The sequence below is a fragment of the Chrysemys picta genome, chromosome 16 (genome assembly GCF_011386835.1).
Source record: "Chrysemys picta bellii isolate R12L10 chromosome 16, ASM1138683v2, whole genome shotgun sequence".
In the NCBI taxonomy this organism is placed as follows: domain Eukaryota; kingdom Metazoa; phylum Chordata; order Testudines; family Emydidae; genus Chrysemys; species Chrysemys picta.
Window position 1 is genome coordinate 24,854,841 of NC_088806.1, and position 14,127 is coordinate 24,868,967.

General features: G+C 47.3%; 1 protein-coding gene across 8 annotated transcripts in view; it reads right to left on the reverse strand.

Annotated features, from left to right (window-relative positions):
* Positions 1-144: 144 nt before the first annotated feature.
* The window catches only part of GRIK4 (glutamate ionotropic receptor kainate type subunit 4), a 317,543-nt gene continuing 303,560 nt past the window's right edge, over positions 145-14,127 (reverse strand). For all 8 annotated transcript variants that reach the window (XM_042851897.2, XM_042851894.2, XM_008164539.4 and 5 more), the window contains 6 exons: positions 11,506-11,679; positions 10,826-10,991; positions 8,295-8,520; positions 6,648-6,776; positions 2,460-2,578; positions 145-1,826 (listed from right to left, as the gene is read on the reverse strand). In XM_042851897.2, coding sequence (XP_042707831.2) covers positions 1,461-1,826; positions 2,460-2,578; positions 6,648-6,776; positions 8,295-8,520; positions 10,826-10,991; positions 11,506-11,679 — 1,180 coding nt within the window. In that variant the 3' untranslated portion in view covers positions 145-1,460. The remainder of the gene's footprint in view (positions 1,827-2,459; positions 2,579-6,647; positions 6,777-8,294; positions 8,521-10,825; positions 10,992-11,505; positions 11,680-14,127) is intronic.

Genomic DNA, 14,127 nt, shown 5'->3' on the forward strand with positions numbered 1-14,127 from the left:
CTGGGACTCAAACTGCCTCAAAGCTTTAAAAGTGTGTGTGTGGGGGGGGGGGGGGGGAAATCATAATTGTACAAGGACATCTTTTATTTCAGTACATTAAAAAAAAAAAGAAAGAAAGAAAATAATTCAACAACAGGATATATCTTTGCTGAAGGTCTGTGTTTATCGCCACCCCCCATATCTTCTCCCCTTTTTATTTTACAATCAGAAATTGCATAGAATTTTGTTTTTCAATCAGAAAATTAAACTCTTCAATGTAAACCCCCCATTTGTACCAAGCAGAGGGCAAGCTGCTGCTGCTGCTATGGAAGGAAGGTTTTTCTCACTGAAGACGCGGAGTGATTCTCCTGTTGAGCCTGACCTCCCTGCCCCATGTTCTTCATTCAAGGACATTTGGTAGCAAGGAAACCCTCAGATCCCAGATGCCACCTGCGTCACACGCAGGCCCAGCTATCGAGCCTGGGGACAGTGTTAAGAGTTCATAGGATGGGAATGTGCTGTACCTATGAGCAGCTGTTTCTATCATGATGCCTACAACTGTACTTTCAGAAGCCCGTGACAATGGGTAGGAAGTGCAACTGCCCTCTGCTGGGGGGAAAGGGCAGTGTTCCTAAGAAAGCATATGGAATCCGACAGCACCTGCCCATGAAACCTTCCTCGATGCTTCATACTCACTGTACACATACACCTTCCCTGACAGAAAAAACAAACAAAAAAGACACAGAACCCCTGAAATTCCAGGTGTTTCAAGGCCTCTTTGAATTCACTGTGTGTGTTGGTTGTTTTTTGGCATTTTTATTTTTAATATCTCCTTGAATGGACTTTCATTTCATCCGCTGCTTCTGTTTGGGAGTCATCTCCTGTCCCTCCCTTCCACACCCCACATGCCACGTCGCTGCAAAGGAAGGAGAGTTCAGCACCTGAAATCCGGTGTGCTGGAGCCTCCAGGCCCTGACGTACCAAAAATAAAATAAAATATAATAGATTACTCCTCTCTTCCCCTCCCCTCACCCCATCAAATAAAAATATCTCCCAGAGAACATCCCTACTGAATCTGTGTGATCAAGACAGATGACACTAGTGTCCTTTTCTCCTGTCTTAGGATGGGGTAGTTCTGACAATGAGACTTCCCCCTAGTTGGGGCAGTTCTGGTAGATGAATTGCCCTGTGTGTGTGTCATCCCCACCCCAAAACCAGATTTTTGAGGTGGGGGAAAGCTGCTGGAGACAGGCCAACCCGAGAATCTTCCACCTAGTGGTTCAGAATCCAAGTGGGATGAATGTCCTCTTAGATAGGAGAGGTACCAAAAATCTCTGGCTGGGCCTGGCTCTCAGCCTGAAGGTTTGTCTTGCTCTCGAGGAGCTGGATAACTGCTTTTAATTTAAAAACGAGTCTGACATTGTACAAGTCCATGTTCTGTAAAATGGAACATGAGTTTCTTTGCCCACCCCTGCCCTACTCTACTCAGGTTCGCTGCTGTTGGTGGCTTTCTCCCATTCCAAGCTCTCTTCGCTTTGTGCAGGTGAACCCGGAGCTGGCCGCGCCCGGAGGCCCTGGAACCTCCGACACTCCGGGCACACCCGAATGTGCGTGCAGCCTCGGGCAACCAGAGCAGCTTCTTGTGCAAGTCTTTGCGCCAGCGGGTCTGGCTCACCGCCGCCGCATAGTTTCCCGTTGCTGAGAGTGGTTGTACTGCGGGGTCGACGTTCCTCGGCAATAATGGGCCGAGTCCGTATCATCCCCGCTCGCCTTCGCCGAGGGTGGAAACTGTCTTTGCAGAGGATGATACTGCGCAGCTCTGTCACCATCTCCTGGCAGACAGACACCTGGAAGGCACACACAGGCAAGAGGTCAATTTCCAAGATACTGCTCAGATCCCAACATCTGTACCAATTCTGGATCCTGGTGCTCAACTGTTCTAGATGCCAAAACTAGTGCTTGGGATCTTCACCTGTTCTCATAATTGGCATTTAGCACTGCCACTTGTTTTAGATTCCACTCATTGGAATCCCCACTGATTCTGGACCCCAATATCCACATCAAAGGTCCTCACATGTTCTAGATCCTCAAGTTCATGTCAGGGATCCTTATCTGTTCTAGACAGAAATTCATGTGTTCTAAACCACACCAACTGCATATGGAATTTCCATAAGCTCTAGGCCCCCAACAACCGCAACTAGAATTTGCATATAATCGACATCTTACTAACTGCACATGAAATGTTTGTAAGTTCTAGACCTGGCTGAGTGCACTGGAAATTTTACATTGCTCTGTACCTGGAATTCTCATGTGTTTTAGGTCTCACTGCCTGCAACATTCATACCTAGACCCACGACCCTCACCTATTCCAGACCCATCCCACTTTTTTTCTCTATGGTGCTCCTCACTGCAGTACCTGAGGACCTCACAAACATTAATGTACATACTTCCTGTAACATCAGTGACAATCCTGAGCCTACCTCTGTCTGTTCAGAGTGTCGTACGCTCCACAAAAATTCCAGCATTGCCATAAAAATTGCTACGATTAAACCACATATGAGAACCACGAAGATTCCACCAATATTCTCCATTCCCAGACCTGAAATAAAGCAAAGGAAAAAAAAATAAACTGGAGAGGAAGAGACAACAAACGTGCTCGGAACCACACAGAAACCTTGACTCTTCTAATCATCTTTGAGCTCATCCACTCAGGGAGCAAAAACAGTACAACGGGCCCTTTGCTGTCCAATCAAAATTAACTAGCACAGCTTGAATTGTAAATACCAAATTACATGCAATGATCTGCTTGCGATCGAAGAATTCTTCCTAGGAAGTATGATTTAGCAAATAATTTCAAACAACAAATACCTCTGAGAGAAGTGTAAAGCGGTTTGCAGACAAACAAAGCAGGAAAAGGAGGAAAGATCAATCAGATAAATTATGTCGTGCAAATTATTTACTCCGCGGTTGTCGCTATGAAGTCAGTAAATCGACATGAGAAAGCATCATTGACAAAGCAAAGAGAAGGAAGAGATGGAAACCAAGAGCAATTCCTTCATTCACATGCAATAATGCTGATGGGAAATGATTACTATTTACATCTAGAGGACGCAACTGAGATCAGGGCCGCAGTGTGTTAGGTGACAGTAAGAGACAGTCCCTGCCCCAAACAGCTTAGAATCTAAATAGACAGGACAGGCAAAAGGAGAAACAGAGGCACAAGGAGAAGTGACTTAGTCAAGGTCACACATTAGGTCACTGGTGGAATCAGAACCCAGGTCCCCGCAGTCCCTCTCCAATGGCCTAGTCACTAAGACTGTATCTCATAGCACTGACACAGCAAAAGGGCATTTCCTCATCTGTCTTTGAAACAACTCTCAATCCAAGGACTGAGGGGAACCCACACTGCCAACAAAATCGTGCCAAGAAAGAGATACTCTTTCTAAGTCATTAGTATCAAGGGGCCATGTTCTCTGCATCTCAGTTACAATGGGGCAAAAGTGGAGTAACCCCGTTGGCAATGAATTGCTCTGCATTTTCACTGATGTAAGCAAGATTGGGATCTCGAATACTGACTTTCCACTTACAGCAGGGGCAAATTTGGTTCCAAGGGCCAGATCTCCAGTTGGTGTGAACCGGCTGAGCATCACTGAAGTCAATGGAACAGATCTCCAATTGGAGTAAATCAGGCTAGCTTCATTGACGTCAGTGGGCCAGGCTCCCCAGCTGAAGTCAATGGGCTGGATTCTCAGCTGATGTAAACTGGCCGAGACCTATTGAAGTCAATAGGGCCAGATCCTCAGTTGGTGTAAACTGGTCTAACTCCAGTGGCGTCAATGGGCCAGGTCCCCAAGTGATATAGATCGACCTAGCTCCACTGAAGTCCAATGGGGCTATATCAATTGACACCAGGAAGCCACCCAGCTTGTCAGCCTTGAACACACTCTGACCCGTTCCCCCGATGAATCGGACGGAAGCATCACTCCCTGTCTTCTCTTCTCCCATCCCTGTTGTAGCAGCTGTGGAAGGAGGCCGAGAGCAAGCTGGGCCCGTAGCTCAGCACGCAGAGTCCCAGAAATGACTTCTTTCAGCACTACTTGTTCTAGGGCCGCGGGTGGACTGGACTGTTGATTGAATTGATTACAATGAAGCATGCGGCACCTTGCACTGAGGGGACTGTATGTGGCTATTAGTCAACCAGGACACCTGTAAAATCTTCTCCCCTCTGTAACATTAAATCAAAGCAAGAGAATCAGTGATTTACTGACCGAATCTCTGCGTGGCTTTTCGACATAAAAACCTCCCCCCAATCCTTGTAAATCGCTGACCTGCTTTGTTTTAAAACTCACAGGGTGACATTTCTCCCCCGTTCTCCATCATTCTTTTGGCAACCTTCAGGGGCTCTCGTCACCCAGTAAATCAGACCTTTGCAGGCAGAGGTGCTTCCGCTAAGACAGCAATTACAGGGCATAAAATGTATCCCATAGTCACAGCCCAGGCCCAGCTCAAACCTCACCTCCCATCCCCCCACACTCACAACCCAGACCCTGCCTCGGCCTCCTATAAGCACTGCCCAATATCAGCTCAGACTCCCCTCTCCCCCATGCCCAGCTCAGAGACATCCCCACCCTCACCCACAGGCCTGGCTCAACCTTCCTCCAAAGATTGGATTAGAATATAGCTGGGTTTTCATTTAAAACAATACTCCTCCCAAGCACTTTGCATTAACTCCATGCAGCTCTTGCGAGCTGATTATTACCATCCCAGTTCCACAAATGGGGAAACCGAGGCACAGAATAGGGTAGTGACGTGCCTGATGCCATGCAGTGAGTCAGTGGCAGAGCCAGGAACAGAACCCAGGATCCTGGCTCCTAGTCCCCCTGCTCCAACTACACCAGAACTGGCCCCTTTTTCTGATTTTGCCCTTCAGGACCTGTGTGGAGTTTGCTCTCTGCAGAGCTTGCTGAGTGCCCCTCCTCTCTCCTCCCCTCCATGGAAAGTAATGCCTTTAATAATTTATCAGTTGATTTTCATCCCTTTGAAGCTCGGTTATGCATTTGGGATGTCAAGATAAAGCAATTAGCGCTCTCACAAGTCACTGGGCAGCTGTTTCTGTCCAACAAGGCACTCAGAGACTCTCCTGTAATCTAATACTCCCAGTGAGAGGGGCCTGGAACTGGTGTTGAATGGCTAGAAATAGGGATTATTGTGTGATTTTAAGAGAGACCTGTAGAGAATTTGAGCTACTTGTGCTGAGGCCTGTGGAGGAGCGTATCTAGACATCCCCTCTGCTCCCCACGCTTCCTTCCCCTGAAACTTTGGGGGTTTAACAGGCATGAATGGAAACCTTACCACTAAACATCCCGGTGCTTTGGGGGGGGGGGTGGAATCCAAGGCAGGGTGCACATTTTCCAAATGGTCTCAAGAGACTCTATCTGTAGCACTTCTCTGATGCCCATTACTGTAGGAGCAGAGCATCTCATACTCTTTAATGTATTGCACCCCGTATCCCCCTGTGAGGTAGGAAGTGCTGTTATCCTTGTTGCAGAGAAGGGGAACTGAGAGACAGACAGACAGACAAAGTGACTTGTCCAAAATCACAGCGGAAGTCTGTGGTGGAGCGGGGACTTAAACCCAGGTTTCCCATGTCCCAGGCTAGTGCTCACTGGATCATCCTTCCCCTGGAAAGATAAGGGGCTGACCTAAAAACCCAGACCCAAGGAATCTGGAATCCAGTTCCAGATGTTGGGGCTCAGCTCACATCTGTAACTCCCAGCAATCAGCATCCTTCCCTATGATCTGAAGTGCACAGCAGGGTTTTCTGGTAGCAAAGCGGGATACGGAGGAAGTTTCCATGCTAGACAAAGCCCCTGTGTGATCCATACAGTCTGTCTTATAAACTGAAAAAAACCCTCGCGTCAGATGTGCCAGGTAAACGAAATGGCAATCAGAAGCCTGCTTGGCTCTTTGTCTCCGGGCTTGTAAGGGTCAAAAGGCTGTTCTCTCAGCCAAGGAACCTTTTAGCCTTGCAGGAAAAAAAAAAAGCTTGCTTAAGTTAAAGCAACTGCCAAAAATGTAGTGATTGCTTTAAGTTGGCAACTGTTCCTAACGCTGGGACATCAGCCTAAGGCCATGGCTTTTATGGCAATTTGCATCGCTTTACCCAGAAGGACGTGCTCTTCCGTTTTAAAGCCTTATTAATAAAGTCCCCATTCCCCCTTTCCTGTTCTAAAGGAGCTTTAGATTAACCCATTAACCAAAGGTTCCGTGATGAAATTCCATTTTCTCTTAACGGAGTCCAGGATTTGGATGCAATCCTTTCAGCCATCTATTTTCCCATGTAATGCTGAGCACATTCATTAGAAGCTAATTTACCCTCCATATGCCTCCAAGATTTGTCATTTGGTTGTTGCTACTATCTTTGCCCCAGGCAAAAACACACAGCATGAGGTTCAGCAGAGCTGTTTGATTTTCTCCTTGCATTGTTAAGGAAGAAATCTCAGGTCAGAATAATTGCAAAACCAAACCAAACCTCCGGCTGGTATCGCTCGCGGAGGGTGCGTGAGCTCATTCTGCTAGCATCTATAATAATGGGACTGCTGTACATCCTTATTAATAGACTCTGTTCCGGGCAGGAAGCACCTGCGTCTCTGAGAATCAGGGTTTACCTTTGGCTCTGTGGTCTTCCTCTTTGGGGCACTTGCCCCCTTCCCACCACTTTCGCTTCAAGATTTCCAGGCGGTTGTTCTCTTGCAGCTGGAGAATGGCCAGGTCGAATTCATCTCGGAATATGGAGCCTGCAGCACCCAGGGGGAGGGGAGTTAAGATATAGTTTAGGCAGCTCCCCTCTCCACACCACACACACTGCCCTGTCAATGTGCCTGAACTGAAGAGAACCCTCCTACCAAGAAGACAGAGGGGAGTTCAGTCCTGATGGCTCATTCAGTCCTCGCCGTTGAGATGGACAACAAATCAGTCCCAGCTGTGGGCGATGATTTGTTCCCTGTGGACCAGGTGGGGATCAAAGGTGTTTCCCACAGGCCGCCACACAGCCAGCATAAGGGAAAAACTTTTGGTCGCTGCCATGCTGGGCAGGATTCAAATGGGCAACGGCACGTCTGATTCCCATTCCCCTGAATCATCCAGTTCAATTCCCTCTCCTTGTGCCTGTAACTGTAGCTCAGTTCTGGCCATCAGTCCCATATGGAGAAGAGGACAAGAATGGAAACCGCTTTCTGGCTATAGCAGCAATTAATCTAACCACCAGGCAAACCCAAACTCTCACTAGAAGCCAGGTTCAAGCCCCCAGCCACAAGCTCTCTCTGTACTCTTCACTATCAGAGATCCAGAAGACAGACCCTCAGACAGATTATGCTGTACAACAGGGTAAATTCAGAGTAATTCAATGAAATTCCACCAATGTAAAAAGTAGCAGCATGTGCATTATCCACTGCAATTCTACAGTTTCACAGGACGCAGCCAGCTACTTTAAGCCTGTAATTTAGATTTAGTAAATGAAAGGTGTTTTTTTTTTTAAACAAAACCTAATGGAAATGTTAAAATACAGTTATTCTAGGATTTAAACCATCCTCTACAATAGTAACAATCCAAAGACAACAGCAATGTGTATGAGAACCAGAAAGGAAGCTATAAATGATACTATTTCAATGTTGCTAACCCCAAGTATTCAAAAGTCACGAAGCAGGTGCCCCCTCCCCACAAATCCTGAGACTGGCCTAAGAATCAAGAGATATTTATAGATAACAAATTTGGGGGCCTTTTTATTTGTCAGCTGCAGTTGGAACCTTTAAGGTTCACATTTCAGGCTTTTCTCTTCAACCACGAGGGCTAAAGACATTTTCATTTTCCAAAAAAAAGAAAGCTGAGATTCTCTGCTAATAACCTGAATCCAGAAGCTGAGGCTCTAAGGAAAACACCAGACTTGTGATAAAATCCCTGGGGTTCTCAGCAGTTATTTTACAGCTGTGCACTGGAGCTAGAAGCAGGAAGTGAACCTAACAAATCTAGTTTCACTTTTTGTGCTGAATGAAGGGCAAAACAGCAAACAACGAGCACAAATGCAGCCAAAATAATGGCATATTTTTAAAGTCTTTCATTTTATATAATCTAAAGGGACGCAGATGAACAATTAAACTACATTTGATTTTTCCTCTGGATTGTGTCTCTTTGAAATAAAAGTGACACATGGCACATCTGTGAAAACTGACATTGCTCCTAGAGCCGTTTCAGCCTTTCAAATGCTCCGATCCTCTGCAGAGAGCTGAGAATAGCTATAATTTTTCTTCACCGCCTACCGACTGGCATGCCAATCCCGTAGCCCTTGGTGTCCAGAAGGCCCCCGACCTGCGTGAGGTTGCAATTGCGCTGACGGTAATACTCGTTCATGGTGGACTCCAGCAGGAAAGCGTAGTTGGAATTCAGCACCCTCGCGATCCCTTCCTCCGTGCTCTTCACGAACACGCTTGGCTGCTTGGAGTACATGTAATTCCACATCCGCTGGTACGTCTGGTAACGGGAATTCTGCAAGAAAGAGGAAGGAAGAAGAGCTGTTGCAGGGGACCCCATCTGATAGGTTAGGTCCCAAATTAAAAAGTTTATTGAAATAGAAGGCTTAGATTTTTGCAAGAAGCTTAAGGGGGCCAGATGCCCAATTCCCTTAGGCTCCTTTGAAGCTCCTAGCTTAAAAATATTTTTTAAAATTATAAAACATGAAAAATATGTTTTCACAATGACATTTGAAAAACTAAGTGCAGTGGCAAATATTTTTGTTTGGCTGGTTTGCTTTTAAATCAACCAACACTCCCATGCAGCAATTGCAACCCAAATGTTGCAGCAATGAGAAAGAAAAAGTTTAAAGGCCCAAAAACTCTAGGCCACAAAGTTTGGACCCAAACTTTCTGGATGTTTGGATCTGGGGTTTTGGTGCAGCCCATTGACTTCAATGGGCTTTGGATCAGGCCCCATATTGGGACCAGTAATAACATCTAATTTGATTTCCCTCAAAATTTACGGCTGTTGAAATCTAGGATTTTGTGTTTGAAACAAAAGGGAAACGGACTAAGCTAATCTCTACTTCCTGAGCTGAGTGAAGGGCAAACATTAAACCAGCAGCATAGATACTGAAATTAAATTACAGTTCAAATTTACTCAGATTTAGTATTTCTAAGTTTTTATGATTAATTATCATTATTTAATATAAGGGGGGCTCTGTCACCCTGCATCTTGTGCAATCACTTACGCCAATGCAAAGGGATTGCAAAATGGGGGTAAAAAATGCCACATGCTGATTTACTTTTTACTCCGTTTACACTGGCGTAAATGACTATGCAGGATGCAATGGAGACTCAAGCCCATGATTTGTAACTTGCAGTGTCCCTGAAGAGCGCAGGACTAAGTAAATGCATTAGGCACAGTCTTTTATTCACTCATGCGTTGTTCAATTAGTGTTAGACACAGCATTCTGCTTAAGCGTCCCTTTGCCAAACCTCTTGGGTCTACAACATTGGGCTGGAAAGATCAGACTCACTCGTGAGATTTCGAGGGCTTCCTGCTTCAATTCAAAATGAAAATAGAGTGAGAAAAGCGCTTGCCCCTTGGTAATTCAGCATTTAATAAATAAATAATCCTTGTACATTTTTTTGTATGTTCAAAGCGCTGTGCAAAAGATTAACTCATTCATTCCCACTCTGGACAGAACAGGGAAATGCAGAGATATACGGAAGTCTATGATGGGCTAAATGGGGTGAAAACCTTTGCATGTGCCTAACTTGGCAGGGGACTGGACCCGATGACCTCTTGAGGTCCCTTTCAGTCCTAGAATCTATGAATCTTTGACTTGCATGTGAGCAGACTCTAACACATGCACCAACCCTGATTTGCACCAGCGCACACAGGTCTGCTTGTGCAAATCAGGGTTGGCCAACACCTAGGTGCTGATACAAACTGAGTCTTGCATGTGCAGAAGTTAGGGCCGCCTAACAATACATACGCACTTAGGAAAAATTGGCTCAAAATACTTAGCTGTCAGGGATGGTATTATCAGGAGGGTACAGCATATGGCTACGGACAACTTTACTACCCACTCTCTGGTGTCCTGTGCACAAACTGATCTTCTGAGTACGAGAAGCTAGGCATTTGTCTGGCTGTCCTGCAAAGATATCCCATGAATCTAGGCATCTAGCTTCCAAGGAGTGTTTCCATTGCTGTGCTAGGAAATGCCTCCTTCAAATTTCACCTCTTAGCCTTCCCTCCCTTATCTCAGCTCTGGCACAATCTGGTCTCACCTCTTGTCTCTGAGCAACTTGGCCCAGCTCCTCAAAAATAGGATCTGAGACTTTGTGCCCAACCCTGAGGACAACTCCCCTTAGATTCAGTCTGTCACTCAGCAGGAGGTTAGGTTGAGGATACAATCTGAATTAAGGAGTTGAGAATTTGGCCCACTGAAAATACAACCAAGAAAAAACAGAAATTTCTTTGTAAATAACCCTTACAAACTCAGATTCCCCTCTTCCCATCCTAATCCCAGTCTACTCATATTTCTTGCTATGTCAGTCTAATGGGCAAGGAACCTTGACTTTGTACATGTCTATAAGGCACCGAGCACACAAATGGGACCATATAAATAATCTCATTATGGTATCAGTGACTATAAAATGGGCCCAAACTGCTATGGGTGCCACTTGGTCTGGGCTCTCCTAGAATTTCCCCCGCAAACCGAAGACTAGAACGGGACACACAGAAGACAGGACAAGGTGTATTACCTGGGGAACATCTGATTCTAACAGAGGGCTCCCCCACTCCCTGATAGCAAGAGAATGGGGTTCACCTGGAAAAAGGTCATACTGGAGCCTCCGTGAATGGTGCCATACTCAATAGCTGTCTGGTCAGCCAGGTCATCCACCGATTCTATGGGCACATCCATCCGCTGCACGGTCAGAAAGGCTGCCAGGTTGGCCGTGTAAGAGGAGATGATGATCAAGGTGAATGCCCACCTGGACAAGGGAGGATGAAGAAAAGGTGAACTGAGATTCCCCCTAGGATTCAATCTGATCTCAATCCTCTTACCCCTCCTGGAGTGATAGGCCAGCGGTGCTGTGGACCTGCTGCTTCCAGTAAAGGCCCAGCGATAGGCCAAACACATGCAAAGGCCCTAACCACCCAAACCTTCTTCATCTGAAGCCTACAAACCAAACAGAGTGGATTTGGAGCCCAACAAGTTAGCGGCCCTCTGCTTGGGTTGGCCATAAGTTTAATTGGGAGCATTCTGGTAGCAGAATTCCTGTTAACTGCAGGATTGTCCCAATCTGGAGCTCTTTTGGGAGGAGTGTGGAGTAATAACCTACTATCCGAGACTTGTGTGCTGTCGGCCAACATGTCAAAACCCTTGTAAAAACAATCCCACAGTGTTTTACCCTAAAGCTCCAAAACAGTTTACAGCAGCGACACTACAGCACCCTGAACCGTGACTGTAGGCTGTTTACAGTTCTGATGGGCATGTTTCCTTACCAGACTCCACTGACGCACCGTGTGGACAGAGCTCGAGGGGCAATAGTAGATCCTTGCTGCATGAAACCCCCGACTGGAAACCACAGGCTGTTGCCGAGAGAGTACTGGTTCACTAGGAGATTGCACCTCCCTTGCGAGCAGGGGTGGGGGCTGTACCACTCGTATGGCGTCAGTCTACAGTGACAAGAAACAACCGGGCCAAATATGTTCATGATACAGGAAATACCGTATACAGGAGGGGGAAAAGAAAAGTGACGAGGCTCTAACTGTCCAGGAGGCAGAATTTCTAAGCAGGAAACTCTTGCTGGCAACAGGCATCAAGGGGCTCATTGCAGAGTTCAAACACAAAGTTGGAGCCTGGTGTTTAGAAAGTGCCGTGTGCTCTGATTGGCTCACGGGGGTGGAGCTGAAATCTACACGGAACACACTGTAGAAAGGATAACGATTGCTAGATCAACCTGGCTGTGGAGTGTCATTGAAATGACGGTAGCTCAGATCTCCAGAGTAGCACTTACTTGGCTTCCCACGTAGAATAACGGTGCTAGGGATGGACAGAACTCCCGGGCATCACAGGTGAGGAGTTATTTGAGCACCTAGCGTGTGAATCAGCAAAGTGGCTCTCATCCCCCACCTCAACTTCTACCTCGCTTTCCATCTCCCAGGCCCACGTCTCTTTTTCATCCCCTTTTTCCTGGTAGGAGGAGAAATCCTCTTGTGGCTGGCTTGCTCTCACAGCCAGCATCCTTAGAAATGGGGCATGGGCACACACGAGTTGTCAGGCTGGAGACTGCCTTGTTCCTGCAGTGAAACTCTTTTCTGAGTGAGCGTTCCTCCTTCTACTAACTGAGGCATGCACAGTGACCCAAGGGATAGACAGACAGATTTGCTGCAAGAGGGAACTGGTGCAAACTTTGTCAGTGTAATAAGGTGCCGGCTCTGGCTTTTTGGCTGCCCCAAGCAAAAAAAAAAAAAAAAAAAAAAAACGGGGCGGCCAGAACGACAAAGCAAAAAAACAAAAACAAAAACCTGAGTCACGGCCGGAGCGCGGGTGCAGGGGGACCGGCTGGGGGGGGGGGGGGAGGAGGAGGGAGCGGGTGGGAGAGAGAGAGAAGGGGGTGGCCAGGGCTACAACAGGGGCGCTGCCACGCGGCCCCTCCCGCTGCGCCGCTGCCTGCCGCGAGGGCTCCGCTCCGGTCGGCGGGGAGGGAAGGAAGAGGACTGCCCTGCAGGGCGCTCTGGTTCTCCGCATCGCCGCCCCCTACAGGGCGGCCGGAACGGAACAAGAACAACAACAACAACAAAAGCGGCCGTGCCACCCTAGGATTGGGCCGAATGCCGCCTCCAACAATCTGCTGCCCCAAGCACCAGCTTGCTCAGCTGATGCCTGGAGCCGGCCCTGGGTGGCTGGATTCTCTGGTTGACCCAGCCATTAAGCAGGGGTTTGGGACTCTCGACGGATTTGCAGATTAATGATCGTTAAGGGTGGCATGCTTCCCTACACTCCATGTGGATTTGGGAGCAGCCCTCTGAGAGAGGGATCTAGGAGCTGGGGCAGACGGGTAGGAACCATAGGAGCAGCCAAACCGAGGGAGAAGGCTGGAGTTGGGGGTGAATGTGGTGTTGTTATTAATAAAACCAGACTCCAAGCGGTTGATTTTTTGATGCTATGATTGCAGCTTGTGTTGGGAACTGGGTGGGGACTCCCATCGGCTCACACTGACATTAGCCAAACTACAGTATGTATTATTGCTTTTGGATCTCATTGTGCCTTGTTGCGACTCCAGAGAGGTAGCGTTTCCTCTCTTTGGATGTTTGACAGCGAAATGCTGTCCCGAGAGAAGCTTTTCTGCCAATCACAAGGGCCAAATGGCCCTGCAGTGAGCTACAAACTCCTGAGCACATTGGGAGAGTATTTTCTACGAATCTTCCTCCACTGAGATCAGAAACCATGTAAGCACCATTCTAGAGAATCATGTTTAAAACATGTACAGAAGGGTACCCTGGCTCCAAATGTCAGTGCACGTAGTGCCTGACTGCATTGTTAAATGGTTTACAGAGCTGTGTTATTGAAGCTGTAACACGATTTTGAAAACCATTAAAGCCTTGTCAACATTACAACTCCAGCCAGGCCAGGGGACCCAGTGACTACACAGTTCCATTTTGTAACGAGGGCTGGGTATTCGCCATGCCCTGAAACAGTGCCCTTGGGCAAATCTTTAGCGCACTGCCAGGACATAGAGAACATCTAGGCTCCCAAAAGAACCATGTTATTACTGGGTCAGGGGAAAACAGCATTGTAGCACGGTCCCCCCCTCCACAACTGGAGAAGTACTGCCGAGGAGCCTTCAGTAATATGATTACACCTGGCCACAGGTAACCTGAGTTGACACTGGTCCAGCAAGACCAGTGCTTAAACTGTGAGTCTCCAGAAAGATGCTAATGCTGTTTCCAATCTCTGTACAGTCAGGGCCCTGACAAGGTAGGAGAAACCAGCAGAGATCCTGGGAACGCTTGTGAATTTGTTTTCCGAGGACGATCTCTACATCCTGCCATCTGTCCGGATCTGCTGGCTGTCACGGTTCCCATTGAAAGCGCTCAGCTGGGCTTCTCTGTGATGAATTT